Genomic DNA, 24,557 nt, shown 5'->3' with positions numbered 1-24,557 from the left:
GCGATCATTCAGCAAGAAATTGCACCATCAATCTTAAGATTGGAACAGCTGATTCTCCCGCATTTGACACCTCAGAAGAAGAGGAGAAGTCATCAGTCTCACCATGGTCCCTTGAGGGAATTCATCTTCTCCTGCCCCTAGTTCCTCAGTTTGAGGGTCCTGGGTAATGGAAGAGAACCTGTTGCATTTTGACCCACACTGGGATGTGATTAAAGTCGGTAAACTTTTTTTTTTTAATTATCATAAAATAAACAGGGGCTGCAGTGTTAAAAACAGTTGCAGACATTTCATGGCCCCGATGCTCACTCTGACCAGCCACCCCCTCTCGGGAGGATGCCATTTGTAGAGATGAGTAGGCTTTCCAGAGCTTGAGGGAGACCCTTTTAGCTCTTTTTTGGGGGTGTTTCAACCCTCCCTTCTGGCCACAGCCCGATGCACAAATTAGAGGTACTACCAGAAGAAATCGCATCCACTGCTTGAGCAATAGTCCAGCTACTGCCGCTGCTATTAATGCTCAGCCTGATGCAAATAGTACATGTGTCAAATAGGAAATGCCTGTGTCACCAACCTTTTTCATGCTTTTCTTTGCTCTTATGTCTCTCCGACAATTTTGCAGCCAGCATAAATGAAGTTTTTCTTTTTTTAAAACACACTCCCGCGTTGGAGGACGCCAACGCTGCACTAAGCCCGCCCCCACCGTCGCATCGCACCCCCTCTCCTTTTTTTTTTTTTTTTTTTAAAGAAACAGTTTTCCCACGTAAGTATGGGCTTCCCATCCGACGGGATCGGCTGAGTGAGGGAGGGATGGCGTGGAGGAGACCTGGAAGCCGCCGCCGTGTAGGGGCGGTGAAAGAAAATGGCATTGCGATAGTTTTTAGTTCTCCCTTATACTCAGCCTCTTGAAGAGGGGAAGAGTTCAGCTCAGGTGGGGGTGTCGGGAGGAAGAAAAACCCCCAAGCTTACCAGAGGTCTGCCTGCTAGCCAGAGGAAAAAAAAGTCTGCTGCTTCTGTGACACAGTGTGATCTCTGAGCAAATCATGAGAAGGTACGTGCTCCATACAGCCCCCAGTGGTGACACTTATGAAATGTCTCCCTTAAAGTAAATGTTGTCATGCCTAAGAAAATTTAAAAATTCCTTAGAAAAACGTACTTCCCTTTCCCACCGCAGGGTTTTCTGTGGTAAAACCAACAGACGCAATCTTCACCCTTCACGGTGGGTTCCGTTAACAAACCTTCAGGAACCGGGGACCCTTGGGGGAACCCACAATCCTGGGCCTGTAAAAAGCACCCCGCCAGTAAAACTTTATGGCCTTAATACCAAAAGTACTGGATCCCAGGGTTCAGCTCTCTAAAAAGAGACGTGTTACAGGCAAAACCTTTCTTCGGATACGAGGCCCGGGTACCATTCAATTTGGCCTAAAAGACGCTGCATAGTTAGCCCCAGCCAGGAATGCTCCAGAGGAGCTCAGCACAGTCAGAAGGCGTCATCACGACCATAGCGTCAGGATCCGCCCAGATCCCTGGACTGGCACCCGGCACCCTGGCAGAGCAGAGAGCTGTTGACTGACAGTCAGAAGCTCTCTTTCTTTAATCGTACATCACGGGACACAGAAGCATTCGTGACCAACACCTTAGACACTGGCGAAAAAAACTGAGATACTCCCAGTAGTGGGAGGGGTTATATAAGGAGGCAACTTCCTGTTTAGGGCGTGCCAGTGTCCAACACCTGAAGGTGGACTATAACCCACATAGTAATTACTATGGCTCTGTGTCCCGTGATGTACGATTAAAGAAAGAGAGCTTCGGACTGTCAGTCAACAGCTCTCTGCTCTGCCAGGGTGCCGGGTGCCAGTCCAGGGATCTGGGCGGATCCTGACGCTATGGTCGTGATGACGCCTGAGACTGGGCCGACTGACTTCAGCCCGCTCCCTGCTGAAAACGGGTCACAGGAGTGCAAAACTAACCGCACTTCTATGATCCACAGGAGAAGTACAGCCAAACGAGCTTTGGCTGTTCTTCTCCTTTAAGGAGTCTTCACAGATGGGGTTTTACCACCATGGCCCTGGACCTATAAAGCACTCTGTGGCTGCTGCACACATTGTACCTAGTGTATAAGCGAGTGCCTTCAAAGGAGTTCAGTGTCAAAAAACACATTACAGCCCAGCCCAGCTAGAAGTTAATTTTTGGGCAGACAAACGCAATATATTATGCAATTTTTGGTAAAATATAAAAAGTTCAGGTTGCGCCAAGTAAATAGATGGCCAACATGTCTTTTAGACCCTTGATGTCTTACCTGCCCTCCACTGAAGACCACACTCCATTAGCTTCTTTTTGGCCAGGGAGAGTGACAGCCAAACCCGTAAATTATGTAATATATGTTACTTCCTGTTTTTTACTAGGTAGGGGAGATCAGTGAACAGACAATGGAGTGAGTGAACGTACCGTGGGTGAATGGAAGTGATCAGGCAGCTGTTCAGACACTTTCACCTGACAGCTGGTAGTCAACTTGTCAGATTTACACACATTCCCAGGTGCTACAGCAGAGTGTGTGCAAAACACCACACCGCTGCCAATGTATATCATACATTGGTGGCAGCAAAAGGGGTTAACCTCAAGCTTTGTTGACAAAAAAAAAAAAAAAAAAAGGAATTTTAGTGAAATATACTGCAGATTCTTGCTCAATGAATGTTTATATTGATAGCAATTAATATAACCACACCTGCTGAAAGAGTGCCAGGTTGGTGGGTCTATCTAATATGATCACACAATGAGTCCCAGGGTTGTAAAACACTAAAATTCCCCTGGCATCCATTTAGGCACACATCATTATATCTAAAAAATGAAATACTGAATGTTTAAAATCACTACTGCAGGGAATGTCTCATTTGATCTCATGTTCTATGAACACTTCTGTGAAAAGCAGTATAGCAATCAAAAAAGAAAGGGAATGAGAACTCTGAGAAATCCTATTTACAAACCTAACAGCCTTTTTCTAGCAAAAGCTGAACAAGATTACATTGTACAGTGCAAACAATACCAAATTATTTTGCTTAGGCATTCCATCCGGTCTTCATTTTCTATAGATTTTTGTACAATTACACCTTAAAAGCATACAGGTTATATGTACAGCACTGTGGAGAGTTGGCCTGGAGCAGGGCTGGAAGGGGGTAAAATTTGGGAGGGCAAATACATTCCCTAGAACCCTGCCTATTAAATTGGTAGCTCAGAGACAGCGTGGGGCTGGTATGTGAATAGGAGAGAGCTTTTTTTTTTTTAGCCGAGATCCTAGTGAAAGCCGACACATTGGAATGTCTTGTACTAGAACCTGGTTGGTGAGCTTTGTCTGTTGTACTGTGAATTTGTACTGAAGCGAAGCACATATCTTTCTTTGTTCAAAGGCTGAGTTATACGCTGACAAAAATCTGTTACACGTTTTGCATTGAAGGAAACACCTGTGTCTTTATTTTTGTGTCTGCTGACCAATAGAACAGACTTTATGTCTCTAAACAGTGCTGTTTATGCCCGTTTCCTCTCTGATCCTAAAAGCGCATAAAAAATAAACTCATTATCAGATCCTTTAGGTACGGTTATAGGCCAATGCCAGGTGACATGGCTGAACTCAGCCCTCCTCTGAACACAATCCGGCTTCTTTCAGCTAACAATAAGCTGTGCACACCTGTTATTGCACAGCAGCATAGACAACACAATGAGCAATCTTGCAACGTCTGTCTGACCTTCTGTCCTCTGCTAGTAATTTGGAACTGACGGGACATATGATCAGATGAGCCAAGTGAAAAGTATTCAATGACTTCACTGAAAAGCACAAAGGTCTTCCAGAAATAAAATAAATAGAACATTTTTTTCATTGCTTGGCAAAACGAGTCTTGTATTGCGAAACATTCCTTTACAATGGCATTATCGCAAGCTGACACACACACACAGGTCAGATTAGTAATAGGGACATCAGATGTGGAAACCGAGAGGAATTTCACATTACTGCATCTGTTTTCATGACCAGAGGTCACTGAGATTCAGATGCCCTGACCAAGTATTAGCAGGGTCAGTACCAGCTGGCAAATTTAGTAATAGCTATCTGATCAATTTGTTTGCCTAAATCATGTTCACATTGCTTTTATTAAAGGCTTACAGATAGACAAAAATGTGATATATTTTATATAGGCATGAAAAAGTATGTGAACCGCTTGCCATTGAAGCAGAACTTCACCCCAAAGGGAAGATTTCACTCCCCCCCCCCCCCCCAACTAGTTTTGACAGGTACCTGCTCCCACATCCGCCTGTATCGCTTCCCCATTGTCTGCAGCCTTCTGGGACACGTCACAGGTCCCATAAAGCTGCAAGACAAATCACAAAGTGCAGCGCGGCTCACACATGCACAGTGCAAAGCTGGCTTTGAAGCCACAAGGAGTCACAACCGGCTTCCCAAACTAAGCATGCCGATGCGGGGACCTGAAGACCGGCGAAGAACTGGCTCGGGTGAGGACAGCGCCAGATCCTTGGACAGGTAAGTGTCCTTTTATTAAAAGTCAGCAGCTACAGTATTTGTAGCTGCTTACTTTTATTTTTTTCTTTCTAGGGTGAAGATCTTCTAACTGGTTTTCTGCAGCAATTTGCCATAAAATCCAAACTGATCCTCAGCTAAGTCACAATGGCGGCTCTACTCTGGAATAGAACAAAAGATCGGTAGGACAGGCAAGAATAAACATTCTTTTTGGAAGTCTGTTCTTCAAATTCTTGAACTGGCAGACTTGCTATAAAAACAAGCAAAGGCACACAGAAAAAAAAACATTGAAAGCTCGAGCCAGGAGAGGTCAGTTTACTAATCAGGATGAGCTCCGGCGTGTTCGCAAAGCCCATGTGCAGAGCCCGTCATGAAGTGGGCACTGCGCTGCGCTAATCACAGGCAGTTAGATATTGCCCCCATGCGCAGCTACAGAGTTCGGAAAATGTCTCATTGCCTGTGACTAGCGCAGCGCCGACTTCCTGGCGGGCTCTGCATGTGGGCTATATGAACAGGCTGGAGCTCAACCTTATTTACTAACAAATCACATGTGATCACCATGTTACAGTAGTCACTTAATTTTAAGGGCTCTTTCACAGGGGTGGACCCCACCAGGGGATCCGCCTGCTCAGCGGGGAATCTGTTCGCTGATCCCTGCTTATGCGGAGTGGACACACCGTCCTCTATGGGTGGTTGGATGTAAACTGACCACCTGTCCTTTTACATCTGACTGTCATCCAATCCACCAGACGGATGGCAATAGATCCCCAGCCATCTGTTTTTAGTGGCTAAGATCAGATCGGATATCGGGTGTAAACAGACATGTTCGTTTTCCCATCCGTGGCTCCATAGGAGGGGCAATGGATGGTCCGATCGGGTCCGACGATCAGGTCAGTTTTTTAGGCGAACCCGATCAGTCCACCCGTGTGAAAGGGGCCTAAGCCATGTAGTTGGAGAGTTTTCAATTACTATTTAGACCAAAAATGGTTAGAGACTGCATGGTCTAACAGCCTATTACTGTAGTGTTCAAATCATGTCAAAATCATGGTATCGAAAGGTTTGCCGACTAGTATGGGTTGCAATAATAATTACTGCCTGGATCACAGCATATAACAATGATCGTCTGTGGCACAGAGCACTCCAGTTTATGGGATCCTCCTTTATCTGGAAAACCTCATGCACTCTAAATTAAGATAGCCTACCTGTACTGCAATACCATATTCAGGGCTCTACAGCTTCTTCCAAGAACTAATTTTCTACCTAGAAAGCAGAGGAATCATATAGCACTCACCTATGGAAGATGACTGAGGGCTGATAAGTAAGTCTTCCTGCACTTGCTCACTGCCAGGGACAGTTTGCTGGTCACTCACTGAACTCTGAGATGCACTGACAGGCTGCGACACCTCTTCATGTACCTCTTCATCACTCAACCTCTCCACCTTGACCCGAACGTCTTCCTCCATTACCAGTGGAGAACTGACTTTAGTGCTTTCGCAGGGCACATAATCCGTCACTCTCCTGGCTACTTCAGAAGGTCCGGGAAGTTCTAATGTTCTGGACTCAATCTGCTTCACTTTCTCAGACTGTAACCGTCGATCAATGCCAAAAGGGAAAGTCCAGGGGAAAGCGTGCGACGAGTCCACAGGTTGACTCCGTGCCTCAGTGTAAGAAGCAGTGGGGTTTAGGACTTGTGGAGAACTAGTCTGAGTGCCACACTTTAAGGGGCTCTCAGGGGACATGACAATATAGCTTTTTCGTTTGCGCCGGGACTCGCGGCAGATGGGAATCGTCCTCTCGACAACACTGCACTCTGAGGACACTGGGGAAAGGCTACCATCTCGGAAGTTGTTACAATTGGCTGTGTTCTCCTGTCCAGTATCGAGAACCTTCTCTTGTTGAGTGTTCCATAAGATGCTGGACTTCATGAACTCGGAGCATGTGCTGGCCACACTGAACATCTGCATGTAGCTGGCTGCAGCTAACACATCAATAATATTTTCTGTATTGATAGACAGGGTTGCTGTGTAGGCATACTCCAGCAGAGGGATGAATCCTGTCACCGTTACGTGGTGCAAGTCGAGTACACATTGGGTGCTTTCCTCCGCCTGACCCACCAACTTCGTACGGAAGAATTCGCTGCAGGCAGCCAGCACCACTTTGTGTGCTCGAAAGATCTTATCCTGGACCCGTACGGTAATGTCACAGAAGTGTCCGTCATTACGTAGCATATTTAATTTCCCCAGCATTTCCTGGCTGTGTGCTGGGGAACTGTGCGTAAATGTTTTCACCCCCATCTTCATGTGTTTCAGGGGGTGGCGCTTCCTTCTATACAGAGCACTTGCAGCAGGATGGAGTCTGAAAAGGAAGAAAAAATAAATAAATACGTAGAATTAGAATATGTTCCTGGGTCACAAAAATATGACCATTGCCTATCACTTTATATTTATAAATGTACTATTCTGATTTGAGGTTAAGAGTATTGATGGCCAAGGTGTAACCCTGAGCACCATTAATTCTAATCTTAGCACCCCTAAGTAGCAAAGGAAGGAATAAGAAACACACCTTGGTATTAAGCCACTCCCACGCAACTGTTTTGTACATTAGAAAACCCTAACCACTGTACCCTATGTGCTGTGTCGTACTTTACATTGTCCTGATCCCTGTACTGTAAATAACAAATACCTGACCACAAGTACCTATTGCCTCAGCAGCTGCTTGTTGCAATGTACTACAACTTTATTTTTGTTCTTCTTTATGGTGGGCTGACTGTCTATATGCAATGTGTATAAAAGCATATGAGAATATTACTTTTCCAAAAAAGAGCCACTGTTCTGAGGTTTATGTGTGTCGCTGAGATTGTTGCTTGTGGTACAGTAAAAAAAGTTGTAATGTGGGTACAAAGATGGTGTTGTACGTATGCAGAATATGATGGCTCAGAGTTTATTTAACCATGCTCCTTGAAGCCACTCCCATTATTCTGTACTACCTAGCCACATCCACCTTTTGCCTAAGCATGCTGCATATTCAAGCACCAAGCTACTCTTTTTTTTCTAAATTCTAAAGTTGGGAGCTAGGTATTTTTAGGCCCGGTTCACCATGTCACTTCCGGTTACGGGAAAGGGAGCAGCCATCTTGTTGGTTGGATTTCTATTACTATGTAAACAGACTGGCATCGTTTATGCCTGTTGGTTGGAAATAAAAAAGGTTTTAAACTGGATTATACTATTGTGTGCCCTTTCCTCTTACGGTGGTGGCGCCTGAGAGAACCAAATGAAAAGAAGGAAGAACATACAGTGCCTTGAAAAAATATTCATACCCCTTGACATTTTCCACATTTAGTCATGTTACAACCAAAAACGTAAATGTATTTTATTGGGATTTTATGTGATAGAACAACACAAAGTGTCACATGAATATGTATGTGTATGGGGATAGATGGCGCTGCCTCTCCACCTAGAGAGTGAGCCCCTGTGATAACTAACAGCGTTAGATGTAGATCTTAGATTACTGGATGATGTGGGCTAGGATACTAGATTCCATTAATGAAACAGGGTTATCTAGAACTTATAGATGTAAAGGTGAAACATCCAAATAATGGGTTTTGATATTATCAGAATATATATATATATATATATATATATATATATATATATATATATATATATATATATATATATATATATATATATATATATATATATATATATATATATATATATATACACACACACATACACACACACAATAAGAATTTTTACCTAAGTGCTCAGTGCTTGATAAAAATTAAATATACATATAAAATCTGCTATGTTCAAATTAAATATGTAATATATCACGAAAAGACCAACTTAAATATATTATGATGTGAGTGTGCAACACAAATGCAATAATAAAGTGCAGTACAAAGTGCAGTTGATAAGTCTTTAGAAAGACACAGTCCTAATTAATAGTGCAAGCCTTCAGATTCAGTTGATAGTGCTACATGCTCAAAAGCACATCCGCAGTGACTTGTGCAAAACAGCAAAAAAGTGTCGGTGGTGCTCTCCTTCAGTTCCCCACTGACCAGACTTCCAAACCCCTGCAGGGATAAACCGCATGAAAGTGGGGGTCTTTTTCCAGGGCCGTCTTCCTATTTATTGGATCCAGCCTTTAAGGATGTCCCGATTTGGTGTTCCTCCTGGTAATGGATGATGTTTGGAGTGGTATGCCAGTTCCTGGATATATGCTTGTCTCCTGGCACTTTAGGCCTTCGGTATATCCTCACATAGATAAAAGAGACGGGCACTGATAGTGAAGTTCCATAAAAAATTCTGGGTTTATTGATTAAAAAAAACAGGGCAACAATCCCTGTTGCCAGAAAAGTATTGAAAATTTTTGAAAGTGGCACATAACTGTGAAGTGGAAGAAAAATTATAAATGGTTTGCAACATCTTTTACAAATAAAAATCTGAAAAGTGTGGCGTGCATTTGTATTCAGCCCCCCCAAGTCAATACTTTGCAGAACCACCTTTCGCTGCAATTCTTTTCGGGTAGGTCTCTACCAGCTTTGCACATCTATAGAGTGAAAATTTTGCCCATTCTTCTTTGCAAAATAGCTCAAACTCTGTCAGATTGGATGGAGTGCGTCTGTGAACAGCAATTTTCAAGTCTTGCCACAGATTCTCAATTGGATTTAGGTCTGGACTTGGACTGGGCCATTCTAACACATGAATATGCTTTGATCTAACCATTCCATTGTAGCCCTGGCTGTATGTTTAGGGTCATTGTCCTGCTGGAAGGTGAACCTCCGCCCCAGTCTCAAGTCTTTTGCAGACTAACAGATTCTCTTCTAAGATTGCCCTGTATTTGGCTCCATCCATCTTCCCATCTGCTATGACGAGCTTCCCTGTCCCTGCTGAAGAAAAGCATCCCTACAACATGATGCCGTCACCACCATGTTTCACGGTGGGGATGGTGTGTTCAGGGTGATGTGCAGTTAGTTTTTAGCCACACAGTGTTTTGCTTTTAGCCCAAAAAGTTCAATTTTAGTCTCATCTGACCAGGGCACCTTCATCCACATGTTTGCTGTGTCCCCCTCATGGCTTCTGGCAAACTGTAAACAGGACTTCTTATGGTATCTTTCAACAATGGCTTTCTTCTTGGCACTCTTCCATAAAAGGCCAGATTTGTGGAGAACACGACTAATAGTTGTCCTGTGGACAGATTCTCCCACCTGAGCTGTGGATCTCTGCAGCTCCCCCAGAGTTACCATGGGCCTCTTGGATGCTTCTCAGATTAATACTCTCCTTGCCCGGCCTATCAGTTTGGGTGGGCGGCCATGTCTTAGTAGATTTGCAGTTGTGCCATACTCTTTCCAGTTTCGGATGATGGATTGAACAGTGCTCCGTGAGATGTTCAAAGCTTAGAATATTTTTTTTTATACCCCAACCCTGCTCTAAACTTCTCTATAACTTTATCCCTGACATGTCTGGTGTGTTTCTTGATGCTGTTTGTTCACTAAGATTCTCTAACAAACCTCTGAAGGCTTCACAGAACAGCTGTATTTATACTAGATTACTAGAGATTAAATTACACACAGGTGGACTCTATTTACCAATTAGGTGACTTTTGAAGGCAACTGGTTCCATGAGATTTTAATTAGGGGTACCAGAGTAAAGGGGGCTGAATACAAACACACACCACACTTTTCATATATGCATTTGTAAAAAAAAAAAATTGAAAACCATTTATCATTTTCCTTCCACTGCACAATTACGTGCCACTTTGTGTTGGTCTATCACATAAAATCCCAATAAAATACATTTATGTTTTTGGTTGTAAAATGACAAAATGTGGAGAATTTCCAGGGGTATGAATACTTTTTCAAGGCACTGTATAACATCTAAAAGCGTAGATTGACCTTCTTATGATAGTAGGGGGTCGCAACAAATCTAGTGAGTGGCGCACACAAAGGGTGGAAGATGGAGGTGATCACAGGCTGTGGGTTGTTTGAGAAAATAAGATTAACAGCACAGCAAGTACTTTATATGCACTTTACGTTATGGTTGGAGCACTGTAATGAACTGTGAATGCACTTTTGAGCTGTGACTATTATAGTGAACTGGAATAAGGCAATTTGAGAAGCGAAATTGTTTATAGTAGTTGCATCTTGATCGATCATTCAAACACTGCACATAATATGGGCAGCACAGTGGTGTAGTGGGCAGCACTTTCGCCTAGCAGTAAGAAGGGTCGCTGGTTCGAATCCCAGCCATGACTACCTGCCTGGAGTTTGCATGTTCTCCCTGTGCCTGCGTGGGTTTCCTCCGGGTAATCTGGTTTCCTGCCACACTCCAAAGACATGCTGGTAGGTTAATTGGATCCTCTCTAAATTGTCCCTAGTATGTATGAATGTGAGTTAGGGACCTTAGACTGTAAGCTCCTTGAGGGTAGGGACTGATGTGAATGTACAATGTATATGTAAAGAGCTGCGTAAATTGATGGCGCTATATAAGTACCTGAAATAAATAAATAAATAATAGTCATGATATATGTATTTATTGTTTTGCACTGGGAATTAAGGTTAAAGTGCAACTGACACTAGTTATATTTCTGCAAGCGTATTGCGCAGCACCAGGTTTACTAAAATATTTTTCAAATCCTTCTAATGTTTTTGTGGTATTCCTCCAAACTTTCCTATTTTCTTCCAACAAAAATATACTCAAAAGGATAATCATCTTCCACTAATGTATTTTACTAAATAGGGGACTTGTTTTCCTTTAGTAAAGAAACTGGATGTAGTTCAAGTATAAAAAGACTGTATTGAAGAAAAAAAAAAAAAAAAAAAAACACACATAAAATGCAACATGCACGTGTATTTTTAAAAGTCTATTTATGACTGTCAATCCAGTATTGCCACTAAAAAGCATAGTGGGAGATGGGCTGGGGATTTAGGAATGCCAGTATGAGCTGTCCAGACTAAAATAGAACTTGGTTCTTATAATGTATTTGGAGGTTGTGTTGCGAGCCAGCATGTACTTTCACAGGGCACGCTATGGAAAAAAAAAATCTTTAACTTTAAAGTCAAACTGTAAAAGATGCACAGTTGGCAAAACTGAAAGCTTAGGTCTATAACCTGCAAGCCAAAACCATCTTCTTACACCAACACTGACAAACAAAGCCTCTCATTTCTGGAAGATCTCAGAGCACTTCAAAGCTATTTTCCATGCCCACTACCTTTGCGCGGATCTCATCAGCTTGGAATGCCATCCTAATAACAAGCCTTTTACAGTATGGCCATGGTGTTATCAGGATACAATGAACTGCAAGAGAGACTATGGCAATAGACAGGTGCACAATGAGCTCAGTGAATGTTAAAGGACAAACACATGATATACTAAATGCAATGGAGCAGGGGTAGGCATCTACCTGGACAACAAGGAGGAAATCAAAGATCCCTGTGTCCCGTCCCCCCCACCACCACCACTAGTGTTCTCCACTCCTTCACATCACCCCCTCACAGTAGCGTCCCCTGCGTCACCCCCCACAGATGTGTTCCTCCCCTCTTTCCCACAGTAGGGACCTCTGCCCCCCATTACAGTGTCCTGCCCCCCTTTGCACCACAGTAGGGTCCTCTTCCCCTTCTACTTTTGCAGTGTCCTGTGCCCCCCCACCCCCACCAAAGCAGTGTCTATCCCCCCCTTCACATCACCCCGTCAACTGTAATGTCCCCTTAATATCACCCTCCCCCCACCACCACCACCACACTGTAGTGTCTGCACCCCCACAGCAGTGTCCTGTGCCCCCTCAAAGCAGTGTTCTCTGTCCCCTGCCCCCCCCCCTCCCAAAAGCAATGTTCCCTGTCCCCTTCACAGCCTCCCCCCTCTTGTGATGATCTCTGTTCCCTTCACACACCCCCAAAGCAGTGTGCTCTGTCCCCTTTACATCACCCCTACTTTAGTGTCCTCTGTCATTCCCCCCCCCCAATGCGATGTCCTCTGTCCCATACACACAACCCTCCCCCCCTCACTGTAATGTCCTGTCCCCTTCACACCAGTGTGTAGTTAGCACTCTCTCCTACCTTACACTGGTGTAGAGCGGAAAGCAGGAAGTATGACAGTGCTGTATAGAGGGCAGGGGCGGAAGCTGACAGAGTTAAATTTTTACATTAACAAGCTGGTGATTGGTTGGTTCTATCACCTGCTGGTTAATGTCAAAAGTTAATTCCAGCAGCTCCCGCCCCCCTATCCAGTACGGTGACTCATCCCGCTCTCTGCTTTGCAGTGAAGAGGAGAGCGGCGGGGGGGGGGGGGGGGATGGTGGGCAGGGCTGTGTTCCCGATTGACCTGACGGCTGCCTCCAATCGACGGCTTGCCGAACCCCGCAATAGAGCAATAAGAATAATTATCGGTTACCGGATACATAGCGAGAGGTAAACATAGGTCATCATTCTAATATTAATCACAACAGGCATATAACACAGGCTGGATACGACTGCCATGTTCTTCACCAGAAATATACTGCGAATGTCATTATTATAAATAAAAGAAAAAAGAAATACAAGAAAGAAATAATCTGAAAAGATGTAACACAATTTGCCAATTTTCAGTCCAAGTTTTGTAAATGTTCTCTCATGGATCTCCTCCTTTCTAAAAGGAAAACTCCAACTTTTGGGATAGTAAGGCAGAACAGCCCATAAACTGTATAAACAACTGATATGTAATACTGTTATAAATGGCTTTTTGACAATCTTCTTACCAAAACTTTAGTTGATAATTTTTACTATCCTAATTCTGGTATCATTTATTCTTATTGGAATCAACTCCAATGTGGTACATTTTTATTTCCCCCAAAATTTTGCCACATTTTATCTTTCCTTACTAGCAAATCATGTCAACAACAGAGCCTTCCATGTCAAATTTACAATCTGGAGGAAACTTTCTGTGGTCAAAGAGGGTAAAAGGCAGTAAATCTAAGCAAACTTTACAAATGTGCCCAAAGTCTACTGCAAGTGTTGACAACCTTTCCACAGTAAGGGTAGCTTACTGCTTACATGCATTTAAATCTACCTTGCCTCTGGAGCTTGATCCACATACATTGCACATGGTTTGGGGGCATTTGTGCCAACTCCCAATAGACTTAAAATGTGTAACGTTGGGCTTTGCCATTTGCTGCATGTCAGGTGAACTTTGTTGTGGGAGCGAAGTGAAGCATTGCAGCAGTGACGCCGTCTGCTGCCCATTGCAACCTAAGGGGGGGGCTCAACCATGCATTTTTACCATCCCCCAACCACAAGACTAAACAAGGCCCATGTGTCAATTTACTAGCATAAGGCCCTTTTAACACGGATCCACTGCATTCTCCCTCCAGCTTTCATGCAAGTTACCCACGCTTAGCCATAGACTTCCATTAGATTGGGCGATTTTGGTGCATTTTCAGAAAACACACCAAGACTCCTCAATTTACTGGAAATCTATGGATAAGCACTGGTAACTATGCTGCGGAGAAATGGCAGTGTGAATGGGGCCTTAGATAACCAGCATGCCTATAGCCGTACAGCCAAAGTGTTTCTAAAGGCTGAAGGTTTCTTATTCTATGCATGAAGGTAGAAAAACTTCAGTATACAGAATCCTCCAAACCTTACCCAAGCACTGATCATGATCCAGATGTGCACGAGAGCAGCTGCACTCCTGGGTCTCTGCCTCCTCAATGGCTGAGAGACAGCAGGAGCCACTGGTATCAACTGCTGTCAATCACAGCCAGTGAGGAAGCATTGGTGGCTCAAGAGCAAGCACACACACGAGTGCCCCCCATAGCAAGCAGCTTGCTATAGGGGCACTCGGAGGAGGAGAAGGCAACAGAAATACTGTTGGTGAACCTGAAAAGAGGAGGATCTGGGTTGCTATGTGCAAAACATGTAAAAGGTTTCCTTTTTTAATTGCCTTTATATCACTTTAATTTTACATCTTTGCCACATAGTTTTACTACTAATGGCAAGTTAAATTGTTTAATTACAGTAATACCTTGGATTGCGAGTAACGCGGTTAATGAGTGTTTCGTAATACAAGCTTTTCAACGGGCAGGGCGTTTTAGGAGTGGTGTATACACCGATCCTACAGCGCTGTAAAGATGCGGCTTGCAGGACTTTTTTTACTGTCCTGCTAGCGCACCGCTTTAGTGTGAAAGCCCTCGGAGACAGCAGCGGCTTTCAGGGCGCTTTGCAGGCGCTATTTTTAGCGTTATAGTGCCTGCAAAGCACCCCAATGTGAAAGGTGTCTAATAGTTAATATCTTCCTAATTTTTGGGAACAAGGAACTACATACCCAATTCATAACATTTTTAATGCTTTTAGTTTCTGTTATTTTCTGTTTTTTAAATTGAGAAATGTCAAATTATGCACTATTGACTTGATGGTTGGTACGTTGCGGTCGTATGGTTCATCACTGAGCGGTTTTGATCCTCCCTGCTCTATAGGTTATTGTTTGGACACTCGGGTGCCCCTGGTGGATGAGGTGGATGAGGTAGTTTTCTTCTCCTTGGCATCCATCCACTTTTTACAACTATTGGGTGGGTTGCGCTTGCGCTCTGTTTGGCATTCCTAGACGATCGTTGGCCTTCCTATACCGAGCTTTATATATGGTCCAATGTCCATCAGACCAAGCTGGTGAATCTGGCTTCACCGCCCTATTATTGTGGGGTGTGTCATCGCCTCTCTCTCGGTGCTGCGATCGCTGACGTATCAATACCACAAGTTTGGTGAGCACTCATCCTCATGGTACAATTTTTTACAAATGTGAATAAAATAAATTGGTATTGGTATTAATGGTATCTTTTTATAATCTACACAATGTTATAGATGCACGCTGAGCTGCCTTGAAGAAGCAGATAAGTCTGCGAAACGTGTCAATTTCTGCATATACAAAGCATCTGCCCTATCCTGTGTATCGAGTATCAATTATGGTCAAATAGTCATGACCAAATGTTACTGTTGTATTGATCATTGGTTTACCTTGTGACCAAATGTCATTACTGTAATTTTTATACTTGCTAATTTTTGTAATGAATTTAATTTTATGAATACCATTTTGTTGTTTTTGTGCTTACCTCGGTGACAGTTTCAAACACATCCTTAAAAATCCCACCACCTTATGAGGGAGTGGTGTGCTCTCGCCAATTTTTTCTATGTTTACTAGGGATGTGGATGTGCTGTCCCTTGAAACTGTCCAAAATATTGTATATATTTAAACTAAATGGGTTATTTTACAAGGTGATCTTTTACAATCACTTTAAATGCAAGGAATTATTATAAATAGTATTAAAGTGGTTGTAAAGTCAGAAGGCTTTTTTTAATCTTAAAGCCGACCATCGGTCCCTTTTTCATCTTTCCATCTATTAAATCTTCTGCTCTTGTTGTTTTAAAGGGGTTGTAAAAGGTATTTTTTTTTTTAAATAACAAACATATCATACTTACCTCCAATGTGCAGCTCGTTTTGCACAGAGTGGCCCCGAACCTCCTCTTCTGGGGTCCCTCGGCGGCTGTCTCAGCTCATCCCCCGCAAGAACTAAACACCTTCATGCGAGCTCTCTCTCATGGTGTTTAGTTCTTGCAGGCACGCTCCCGTGATACAGGCGGCGGCTATAGCCGCTGACTGTATCACTCGGCCCCGCCCCGCCATTGGATGTGATTGACAGCAGCACGAGCCAATGGCTGCGCTGCTTTCAATCCATCCACTCTAGCCAATCAACGGCCAGGCTGAGCGCCGAAGAGGAAATCGGGGGTGAGCGCAGCAGGTGAACGGGCTCAGGTAAGTTAAATGGGGGGGGGGGGGGGGTTGGGGCTGCGTCAGATGTTTTTTCGCCTTAATGCATAGGATGCATTAAGGTGAAAAAACACAAGCCTTTACAATCCCTTTAACGTTGGATAGTAAAAATTTTTTTTCTGCCAGTAAATACCTTATACAGCCCACTTCCTGTTTCCGGTCTGGTAAAAAGCCTACAGGTATGACATCATGCACAGCTCTCTCATTCTCTGGAGAGTTTGCCAGGAAAGGAAGGGGGTGAGTCATGAGGGCCAATGAGAGCTGCAGAGCTGGAGGTTTGCCTCTGTGTGTCTGTGTAAATCCAGGAAGTGAACAGGCAGCAGCTTCAGCTGTCCACAGTTAAAATGGATGCAGTCAGACTCAGTGGAGGGAGATTTCTGCAGCATATTTGGCAAGTACAGAATCACAGTATATATAAAATAATATGCAAAGTGGTTGGAGGGAAGCTTCAGAATGGCGAAGTTGTTTTTATTACAAATTATGTGAGCAGACTGCAGTTTCTCGTTAATGCATTCTATGCATTAAGATAAAAAAAACCTTCTGTGTGCAGCAGTGGCCCCAGCACCCCCTAATACTTACCTGAGCCCCATCTCTCTCCAGTGATGTCCACCAGTGCCTTGGCTGTCCAGGCACTCCTCCTGATTGGCTGAGACAAAACAGCGGCGCCTTTGGCTCCCGCTGTTGTCAAAGTCAGCTAGAAAATCAGGAGAGAGAGGGGGTGGGGCCGAACAGGGAGCTGTGACTAGGCTCGGGTGCCCCCATAGCAAGCTGCTTTCTGTGGGGGCACTCAACAAGAGGGAGGGACCAGGAGAGCCAAAGAGGAACCCAAGAAGAGGAGGATCTGTGCAAAACCACTGCATAACCAGTTAATAGGGCCAATAAAGTATAACATCTTTGTTATTTTTAGAGAAAAAATAAAATACAAACACTTTAGGGTAAAACGCATTCCTAAGGACAGATGCATTCTTGAGCAAAGGACAGATTACAGGAAGTAACTGCTATAGTGCCTTGAAAAAGTATTCATACCCCTTGAAATTTTCCACATTTTGTCATGTTACAACCAAAAACGTAAATTAATTTTCTTGGGATTTTATGTGATAGACCAACACAAAGTGGCACATAATTGTGAAGTGGAAGGAAAATGAAAAAAAAAAAGTTTTTAATTTTTGTTTTTAATTTGTGAAAAGTGTGCGTGCATTTTCTATTCAGCCCCCCTGAGTTAATACTTTGTAGAAGCACCTTTCACTGCACTTACAGCTGCAAGTCTTTTTGGGGATGTCTCTACCAGGTTTGCACATCTAGAGAGTGACATTTTGCCCATTCTTCTTTGCAAAATAGCTCAAGCTCTGTCAGATTGCATTGAGAGCATCTGAACAGCAGTTTTCAAGTCTTACCACAGATTCTCAATTGGATTTAGGTCTGGACTTTGACTGGGCCATTCTAACACATGAATATGCTTTGATCTAAACCATTCCATTTTAGCTCTGGTTGTATGTTTGGGGTAGTTGTCCTGCTGGAAGGTGAACCTCCGCCCCAGTATCAAGTCTTTTGCAGACTCAAACAGGTTTTCTTCTAAGATTGCCCTGTATTTGGCTCCATCCATCTTCCCATCAACTCTGACCAGCTTCCCTGTCCCTGCTGAAGAAAAGCATCCCCACAAACATGATGCTGCCACCACCATGTTTCATGGTGGGAATGGCGTTTTCAGGGTGATGTGCAGTGTTAGTTTTCCGCCACACAGAGCGTTTTGCCTTTGGGCCAAAAAGTTAAATTTTGGTCTCATCTGACCAGAGCACCTTCTTTCACATGTTTGCTGTGTCCCCCACATGGCTTCTCGCAAACTGCAAACAGGACTTCTTATGGCTTTCTTCCAGTCACTCTTCCATAAAGGCCAGATTTGTGGAGTGCACGACTAAGGCCTCATGTACACTGCTGCTGGTAAACGGACGTTTAGGAGCAGTTGGGAGTTTTTTGAACTGCCCCTGAACTCTCCTCTATGTTATCTTATCTGTCCATGTACACAGGGTTGTTTACAGTCATTTCTAGGCAGTTGAGTTTAGAGGCATTTTTTGGAATGCAAAAAAATGCATTCAGAAGCTGAGTTTACAAGCAGTTCAAGCACCAAACACGGCTAAACGCAGCATGTAAACGTGGCACAATGGACGCTTTAAACGTGGGTTAAAATCTGTCAAGTTAAATCGTTCAGGAGAGATTGTAAAAACGTCCCGTTTACATGAAGCCTAATAATTGTCCTGTGGACAGATTCTCTGAGCTGTGGGTCTCTGCAGCTCCTCCAGAGTTACCATGGGCCTCTTGGCTTCTTCTCTGATTAATGCTCTCCTTGCCCGGCCTGTCAGTTTAGGTGGACGGCCATGTCTTGGTAGGTTTGCAGTTCTGTCATACTCTTTCCATTTTTGGATGATTGATTAAACCGTGCTCCATGAGATGTTCAAAGCTTTTGATATTTCTCCACATCTTTATCCCTAACCTATCTGGTGTGTTCTTTGGCCTTCAGGATGCTGTTTGTTCACTAAGATTCTATAACAAACCTCTAAAGGCTTCACAGAACTGCTGTATTTATACTGAGATTAAATTACACACAGGTGGACTCTATTTTACTAATTAGGTGACTTCTGAAGGCAATTGGTTCCACTAGATTTTAGTTGGGGATATAAGAGTAAAATGGGGCTGAATACAAATGCACGTCACTCTTTTCAGTTATTTATTTGTAAAAAAGTTTGAAAACCATTTATCATTTTTCTTCCACTTCACAATTATGTGCCACTTGAGTTGGTCAATCATATAAAATCCCCAAAAAATACATTAACGTGACAAAATGTGCAAAATTTCAAAAGGGTATGAAAACTTTTTCAAGCCACTTTACATGAATCATCTGCCCTTACTCAAGATGGTTGCAGCTAGAAATGCTGGGGGGGGGAGGGTGTCAAAGCGATTTCTTAACAAATTAGAGACATGGATGGGTGAATATACTTTGAATAATAAAAATGAACCAAATAGCGTTTTGGTTTGTGATGCTCAGATACAGTTAGTTTCCATTAAAGGGGTTGTAAAGGTGTGTTTTTTCATCGTAATGCAGTGGTCATCAACCTTGTCCTCAGGGCCCAACAGGCCAGGTTTTATGTATTACCTTGGGGAGATGCAGACTGGAATACTGCAATCACTGAGCAGCAAATGACATCACCTGTGATGGATTTCAGTTATCTTGCAAACCTGGCCTGTGAGTGAGTCTTGAGGACAGGGTTGATGACCACTGCCTTAATGCATCCTATGCATTAAAGGTGAAAAAACACCGGGCAGTGACCAGCCCCCGGCCCCCAGTCCCGTTTTACTTACCTGAAACCTCGAACTTGTCCCACAGGGACGTGCCATCTCTCGGCTAGTGGTTCTCGGCTGTTGATTGTATAGATTGATAGCAGCGCAGCCGTTGGCTCACGCTACTGTCAATCAAATCCAATGACGCGGCCGCAGGGGGGCGGGGCCGAGTCCTGCATTCGGTGTCTATGGACGCCGAATGCTGGACTCAGGAGCAAGCCCGCAAGTTCACCCCCTGGGAGATCGCTTCTCCCAGGAAGTTATCTAATAAGAAGACCAGGATCGGGGCCACTCTGTTCAAAATGAGCTGCACAGTGGAGGCAAGTATGATATGTTTGTTATTTTAAAAAAAACAAAAACAAAAAAAACAAAAACAAAAAACAAAAAAACTTTAGTGTCACTTTAAATTTTTTGCACCACAGTTAGCTGCAATACAGTGTAGTGTGTCACAACAGCTAACTGATGTAGGTTGGCCCCCAGATGAACAGACAACTGTCTTCAAGTGTGTAAAAAATATGTTCAGACGTACTGTATGTGGATCCAAATGAAAAGAATAATGTAAAGGCTAACATTTACAAACATAATAATTTGTCTGGTAAACTCACTACAATACAGAATGGATAATAATTAACAGACTTTACTACAAGTTCTTTAGGTTGTGGACTCCTGGTCTACTTGCGTTGGTGGGGAACATGGAAAAACCTCATAAGCCTGTATGCAAAAAAAGGAAACCTTAGGGAAAAAGGTTGACTAAAAAAGATTTTTATACACCAGTAAAGCATACCAAAAACGCACTTTTCCTACTTTTGTCTAGCTCAAATAAGGTGAAACGTTAAAAGGCAAAGTCTAAAAATAGTAGAGAGTTTGCTTTTTTGTTATCGTGTTCCACAAGTGAGAGGCGCAAAGGGGGAGGATTACCAACACAGACGCTCCAACATAGCCAGAAGCAACATACGCTGCAAAACACACCACTCATCCATATGTATGCCAAGTTAAATAAAAACAGGTGCTTGACGGAACAAGACAACACCGCTTTGGCCTGGAGAATAGTGAGATTCCCAGCACTACCAGACCAATAAAAAGGGGGTCAGAACTGACATTTCACATCGCCCTCGGGGTTACTCAGGTAAATCTGTCCCCTCAAAAAGGTCTGCTGAGGACAGGGATTTATAGACATTTTTGACCCTCAATCAGTAATTTTCTACCCACACCCAATTGTGCCTTCCCACCTCAAAGACATCTTAACGGGAGCGATCGATTTCACACCATGTCTGGAATACTGGACCCATACAGATTTTCCTCACAATTCATTTATTTTCAGACGTTAGAAAGATGATTGCTGTGTTACAGAGATAAGATCTGAAATGAAGGGTGAAAATGGAAAATACCAGTGAAAAAGGAGATCAATTTGTTTTTTTTAAAAAACATATAACTGTCTAGAATTGAACATTTACGTCACTAAGATTTTTCTATTCTTTCTTTGCAGAGATTAGATCGCTAATGCCAGCTATCAGCAGCGATTTGCAGCTAGCGTTTTAATTTTCTACAGAATTGGGTTTTGCTCTGCTACAAAACTGCTTTTCAGCGATTTGTAGTTAAGCATTAACGACTGCTGCAGCAATTCACAGAAAAGCATTAAAGTGATTGTAAAGTCTCGTTTTTTTCCCCCATAAAAATAACAAACACATCATACTTACCTGCTCTGTTGTAGTGGTTCTGCACAGAGCAACCCAGATCCTCCTTTTCTTGGGTCCCTCCCTCCTATTGAGTGCCCCCACAACAAACAGTTTGCTATGGGGGCACCCAAGCCGAGTCACAGCTCCCTGTGTCCATTCAGACACGGAGCCCCGACCTGGACCCGTCTCCTCTCTCCACTGATTGGCTAGCTGACTTTGACAGCAGCGACAGCCAATGGCACGACTGCTGTGTCTCAGCCAATCAGGAGGGAGAACTGCAGATGGCTGAGACATTCGTGGACATCCCTGGACAGAGGGGGACCTCAGGTAAGTGTTAGGGAGGCTGCTGCACACAGAAGGCTTTTTATCTTAATGCATAGAATGCATTAAGATAAACAACCTTCTGCCTTTACAACCACTTTAAGAGCAACTTTCACCAGCAATTTTGCTGCCAACCAAAATGCCGATAAGTCTCAATCACTGAGAGACAAATCCCTTTAACCCCTTGACGGCGACGTAACATACCATATATACGCGAGCATAAGATGACCTGAATATAAGCCGAGGCACCTAATTTTACCACAAAAAACTGGGAAAACTTATTGACTCGAGTATAAGCCTAGGGTGAGAAATGCGCAGCTACTGTAAGTGGAAAAGAGGGTCAACAATGCCCATTTGCAGCCTCACTGTGCCCATTTGCAGCCATAGGTCCACCGAACTTCAAACTTGGTTAAAGTGGATGTAAACCCGGAAAAAAAAAAATTATATCATAATGTAGAGTATAAGATTTCCTATCATTTGAGCCCAGTCTTGCCACACAGAGTTAATCCAGCTCTGAGCAATCCTCTTTTATTGTTCAGTGAGATAATTCTTGACAAACTGAGAAAAACTTTGTCAAATCCTCCCCCTTGCTGTGAGTGACAGGTGATTTACATATCTCGTGCACTAGCCTAAGACACATGCATTATTTTTTAATTCCCTCCCCCACTTGTTTCTTCAGCAGCTCTGCAAGGATTGGCTGTTCCACACCTCAGCATAATTGGGCATGCTGAAGTCAGGTGGTTACTTTCCTGTCTTTTCACTGGATGTTAGAGATCATAGCAGAAGTTCAGTGTAAGAAAAACACAGGAGAAAATGCATATTGACAAGGGGAGTGTAGAGGTGGGCGGGGAGTCTACTGACATCATGACTCCACCCACAGAGTCTGCAGTTTTTCAGGTCTCATAACAGACAGAGGGGAGACATTTGACAGGTAAAGATACATGCAGGTGGCATGTATATCCTTATAGATAACCCCTATGGCAGTAGTTTAGAAAGGATGACATTGGGTTTACATCCACTTTAAGGGTTCCTAGATGCCCCCCTAGCTGCAGCCAAAATTTGGGGTCTCTGGACCCAAAGGGTCCCAAAATGACATTGCTGCAGATGGACACAGTTGACCGAATTTGGGGCCCCGTATCTCAGGGCCACTTAGTGCTAGGAACCCCAAATTTGTTTTCAAACCCAGTGGAACTAGTAGCACAATATATCCAAAGCTGGGGTTCCTAGCATCAAGTGGCCCCGAGATACAGGGCCCCAAAAATTGGTTCAGAAAACGTCAAGCACTTTTCTGCAGCAGAGAATGACATTTTCCAAACCGACTTTGGGGCCCCATATCTCGGGGCTACTTGGTGCTAGGAACCCCACCTTTGGATATGCTGTGGTAGTAGTTTCTCTGGGTTTGCACATCAAATTTGGGGTTCCTAGCACAGATACGGGGCCCCAAAATCGGTTCAGTTTTTGCTGCAGAAAAAGTGCTTGACTCGAGTATAAGCCGAGGGGGGCACTTTCAGCACAAAAAAAATGTGCTGAAAAACTCGGCTTATACTCAAGTATATACGGTATGTGTGGCCCCACGGCACTGGGATTTTTTCTGTGGGGCCGCATATACGGGTATCTCCCGTTGTGCTGGGAGCGCGCTGTGCACAGCAGAGACTGGGGTCTCACTGAGAGCTCCCAATTCCGGGTCACCTGATCGTGTTGTAGCCTCTGGTTGGCTACCACAGTGATAAGTCACTGTGAAGCCCACCCCTGTGTTTCTTGCTCTCTCTGCAAATAGAGAGGAAAGATACAAAGTATCTTTCTCTCTCCTTGCAGAGAGAGAGAGAGAGAGAGAGAGAGAAAAAAAAAAAAAAAAAAGCGAACCCATAGAAAAATATGATTTTGTTAGCAACAAAATCCCTGTAGAAAAACGTGGGGGTAATTGCTGCCAGAAAAATCGCTGGTGTCTCATCAGCCTAGGTTTTGGATGTAGTATATAAGACCCCTTTCACACTGAAGCCGCTTTTCAGGCGTTTTAGCGCTAAAAATAGCCCCTGAAAAACACCTACCATGCCATCTCAGTGTGAAAGCGGGAGTTCTTTCACACTGGGGCGGTGCGCTTGTGGGATGTTCTGAAAAGTCCTGCAAGCAGCATCTTTGGGGCTGTTTGGGAGCACAGTATACACCGTTCCCGAAAATTTATGGGCAGCACTGCCTGCAAAGCGCTTCAGCAGTGCCGCAACATGGGCACTTTTAACCCTTTATTCAGCCGCTAGCGAGTGTCAAAAGCGACCCGCTAGTGACGCTAAAACGACGGCAAAATCGCCGCTAAAACTAGCAGTGCTTTACTGCCAACGCGGCCAAGCTACATTGTGAAAGGGGTCTAAGAGAACCCCATGTCAGTTTTTTTACTGCAGACTAGATTCCCACTGAGGAGAAACACCTATTTGTCCTGGTTACCATTATCGATGGGACAGAAAGTTTTGAAATCTCTACAATTTTACAGTTGTCACCAGAACAGGAATACAGAGACACCTGTTCAGGGGACAATTTTAATGCTATTTCCCTCACTTTGGAGAGATTCCCTCTCACTCCCTGTTGACTGTACAGGAGAGGAAGCAAATGGAAAATCTAGCAAATAGGACACAGAGGGCAAAAACAAAAGCCTGACAGGGGGTTTTAACCATTCCCTTATTTCGGTATAATTTATTCAGCATATATTTTCTGTACATACCTTTTTCTAAAATTGTTATTATATTTAAATTGTGCTCTTTATGTAAGCAGCCTAGATGGGAAATTACTAGTGTGCCACCTGTGCCCACTGAAATGTGGTAAAAGCTTCTTTTTAAATTTTCTCCATAGGAAGGTACAAAGATCTGAGGATTCTGGCACTCTAAGAACACGTCGGAAATGCTTGCTGAATGATCTAGG

General features: G+C 43.6%; 1 protein-coding gene across 3 annotated transcripts in view; it reads right to left on the bottom strand.

The window, feature by feature from the left end:
* Positions 1-24,557, bottom strand: part of ZBTB44 (zinc finger and BTB domain containing 44) — a 135,822-nt gene that overhangs the window by 68,197 nt on the left and 43,068 nt on the right. For 2 of the 3 annotated variants that reach the window (XM_073603313.1, XM_073603311.1), the window contains exons 2-3: positions 20,880-21,009; positions 5,811-6,874 (exon numbers count right to left, since the gene is read on the bottom strand). In XM_073603313.1, the coding sequence (XP_073459414.1) occupies positions 5,811-6,874; positions 20,880-20,890 (1,075 nt within the window). In that variant the 5' untranslated portion in view covers positions 20,891-21,009. The remainder of the gene's footprint in view (positions 1-5,810; positions 6,875-20,879; positions 21,010-24,557) is intronic. The other variant, XM_073603312.1, reaches the window with a different exon arrangement.

The sequence above is a fragment of the Aquarana catesbeiana genome, linkage group LG10 (assembly GCF_042186555.1).
Source record: "Aquarana catesbeiana isolate 2022-GZ linkage group LG10, ASM4218655v1, whole genome shotgun sequence".
NCBI lineage: Eukaryota > Metazoa > Chordata > Amphibia > Anura > Ranidae > Aquarana > Aquarana catesbeiana.
The sequence above is the reverse complement of the archived record's forward strand: the minus strand, read 5'-3'. Positions and strand labels throughout refer to the sequence as shown.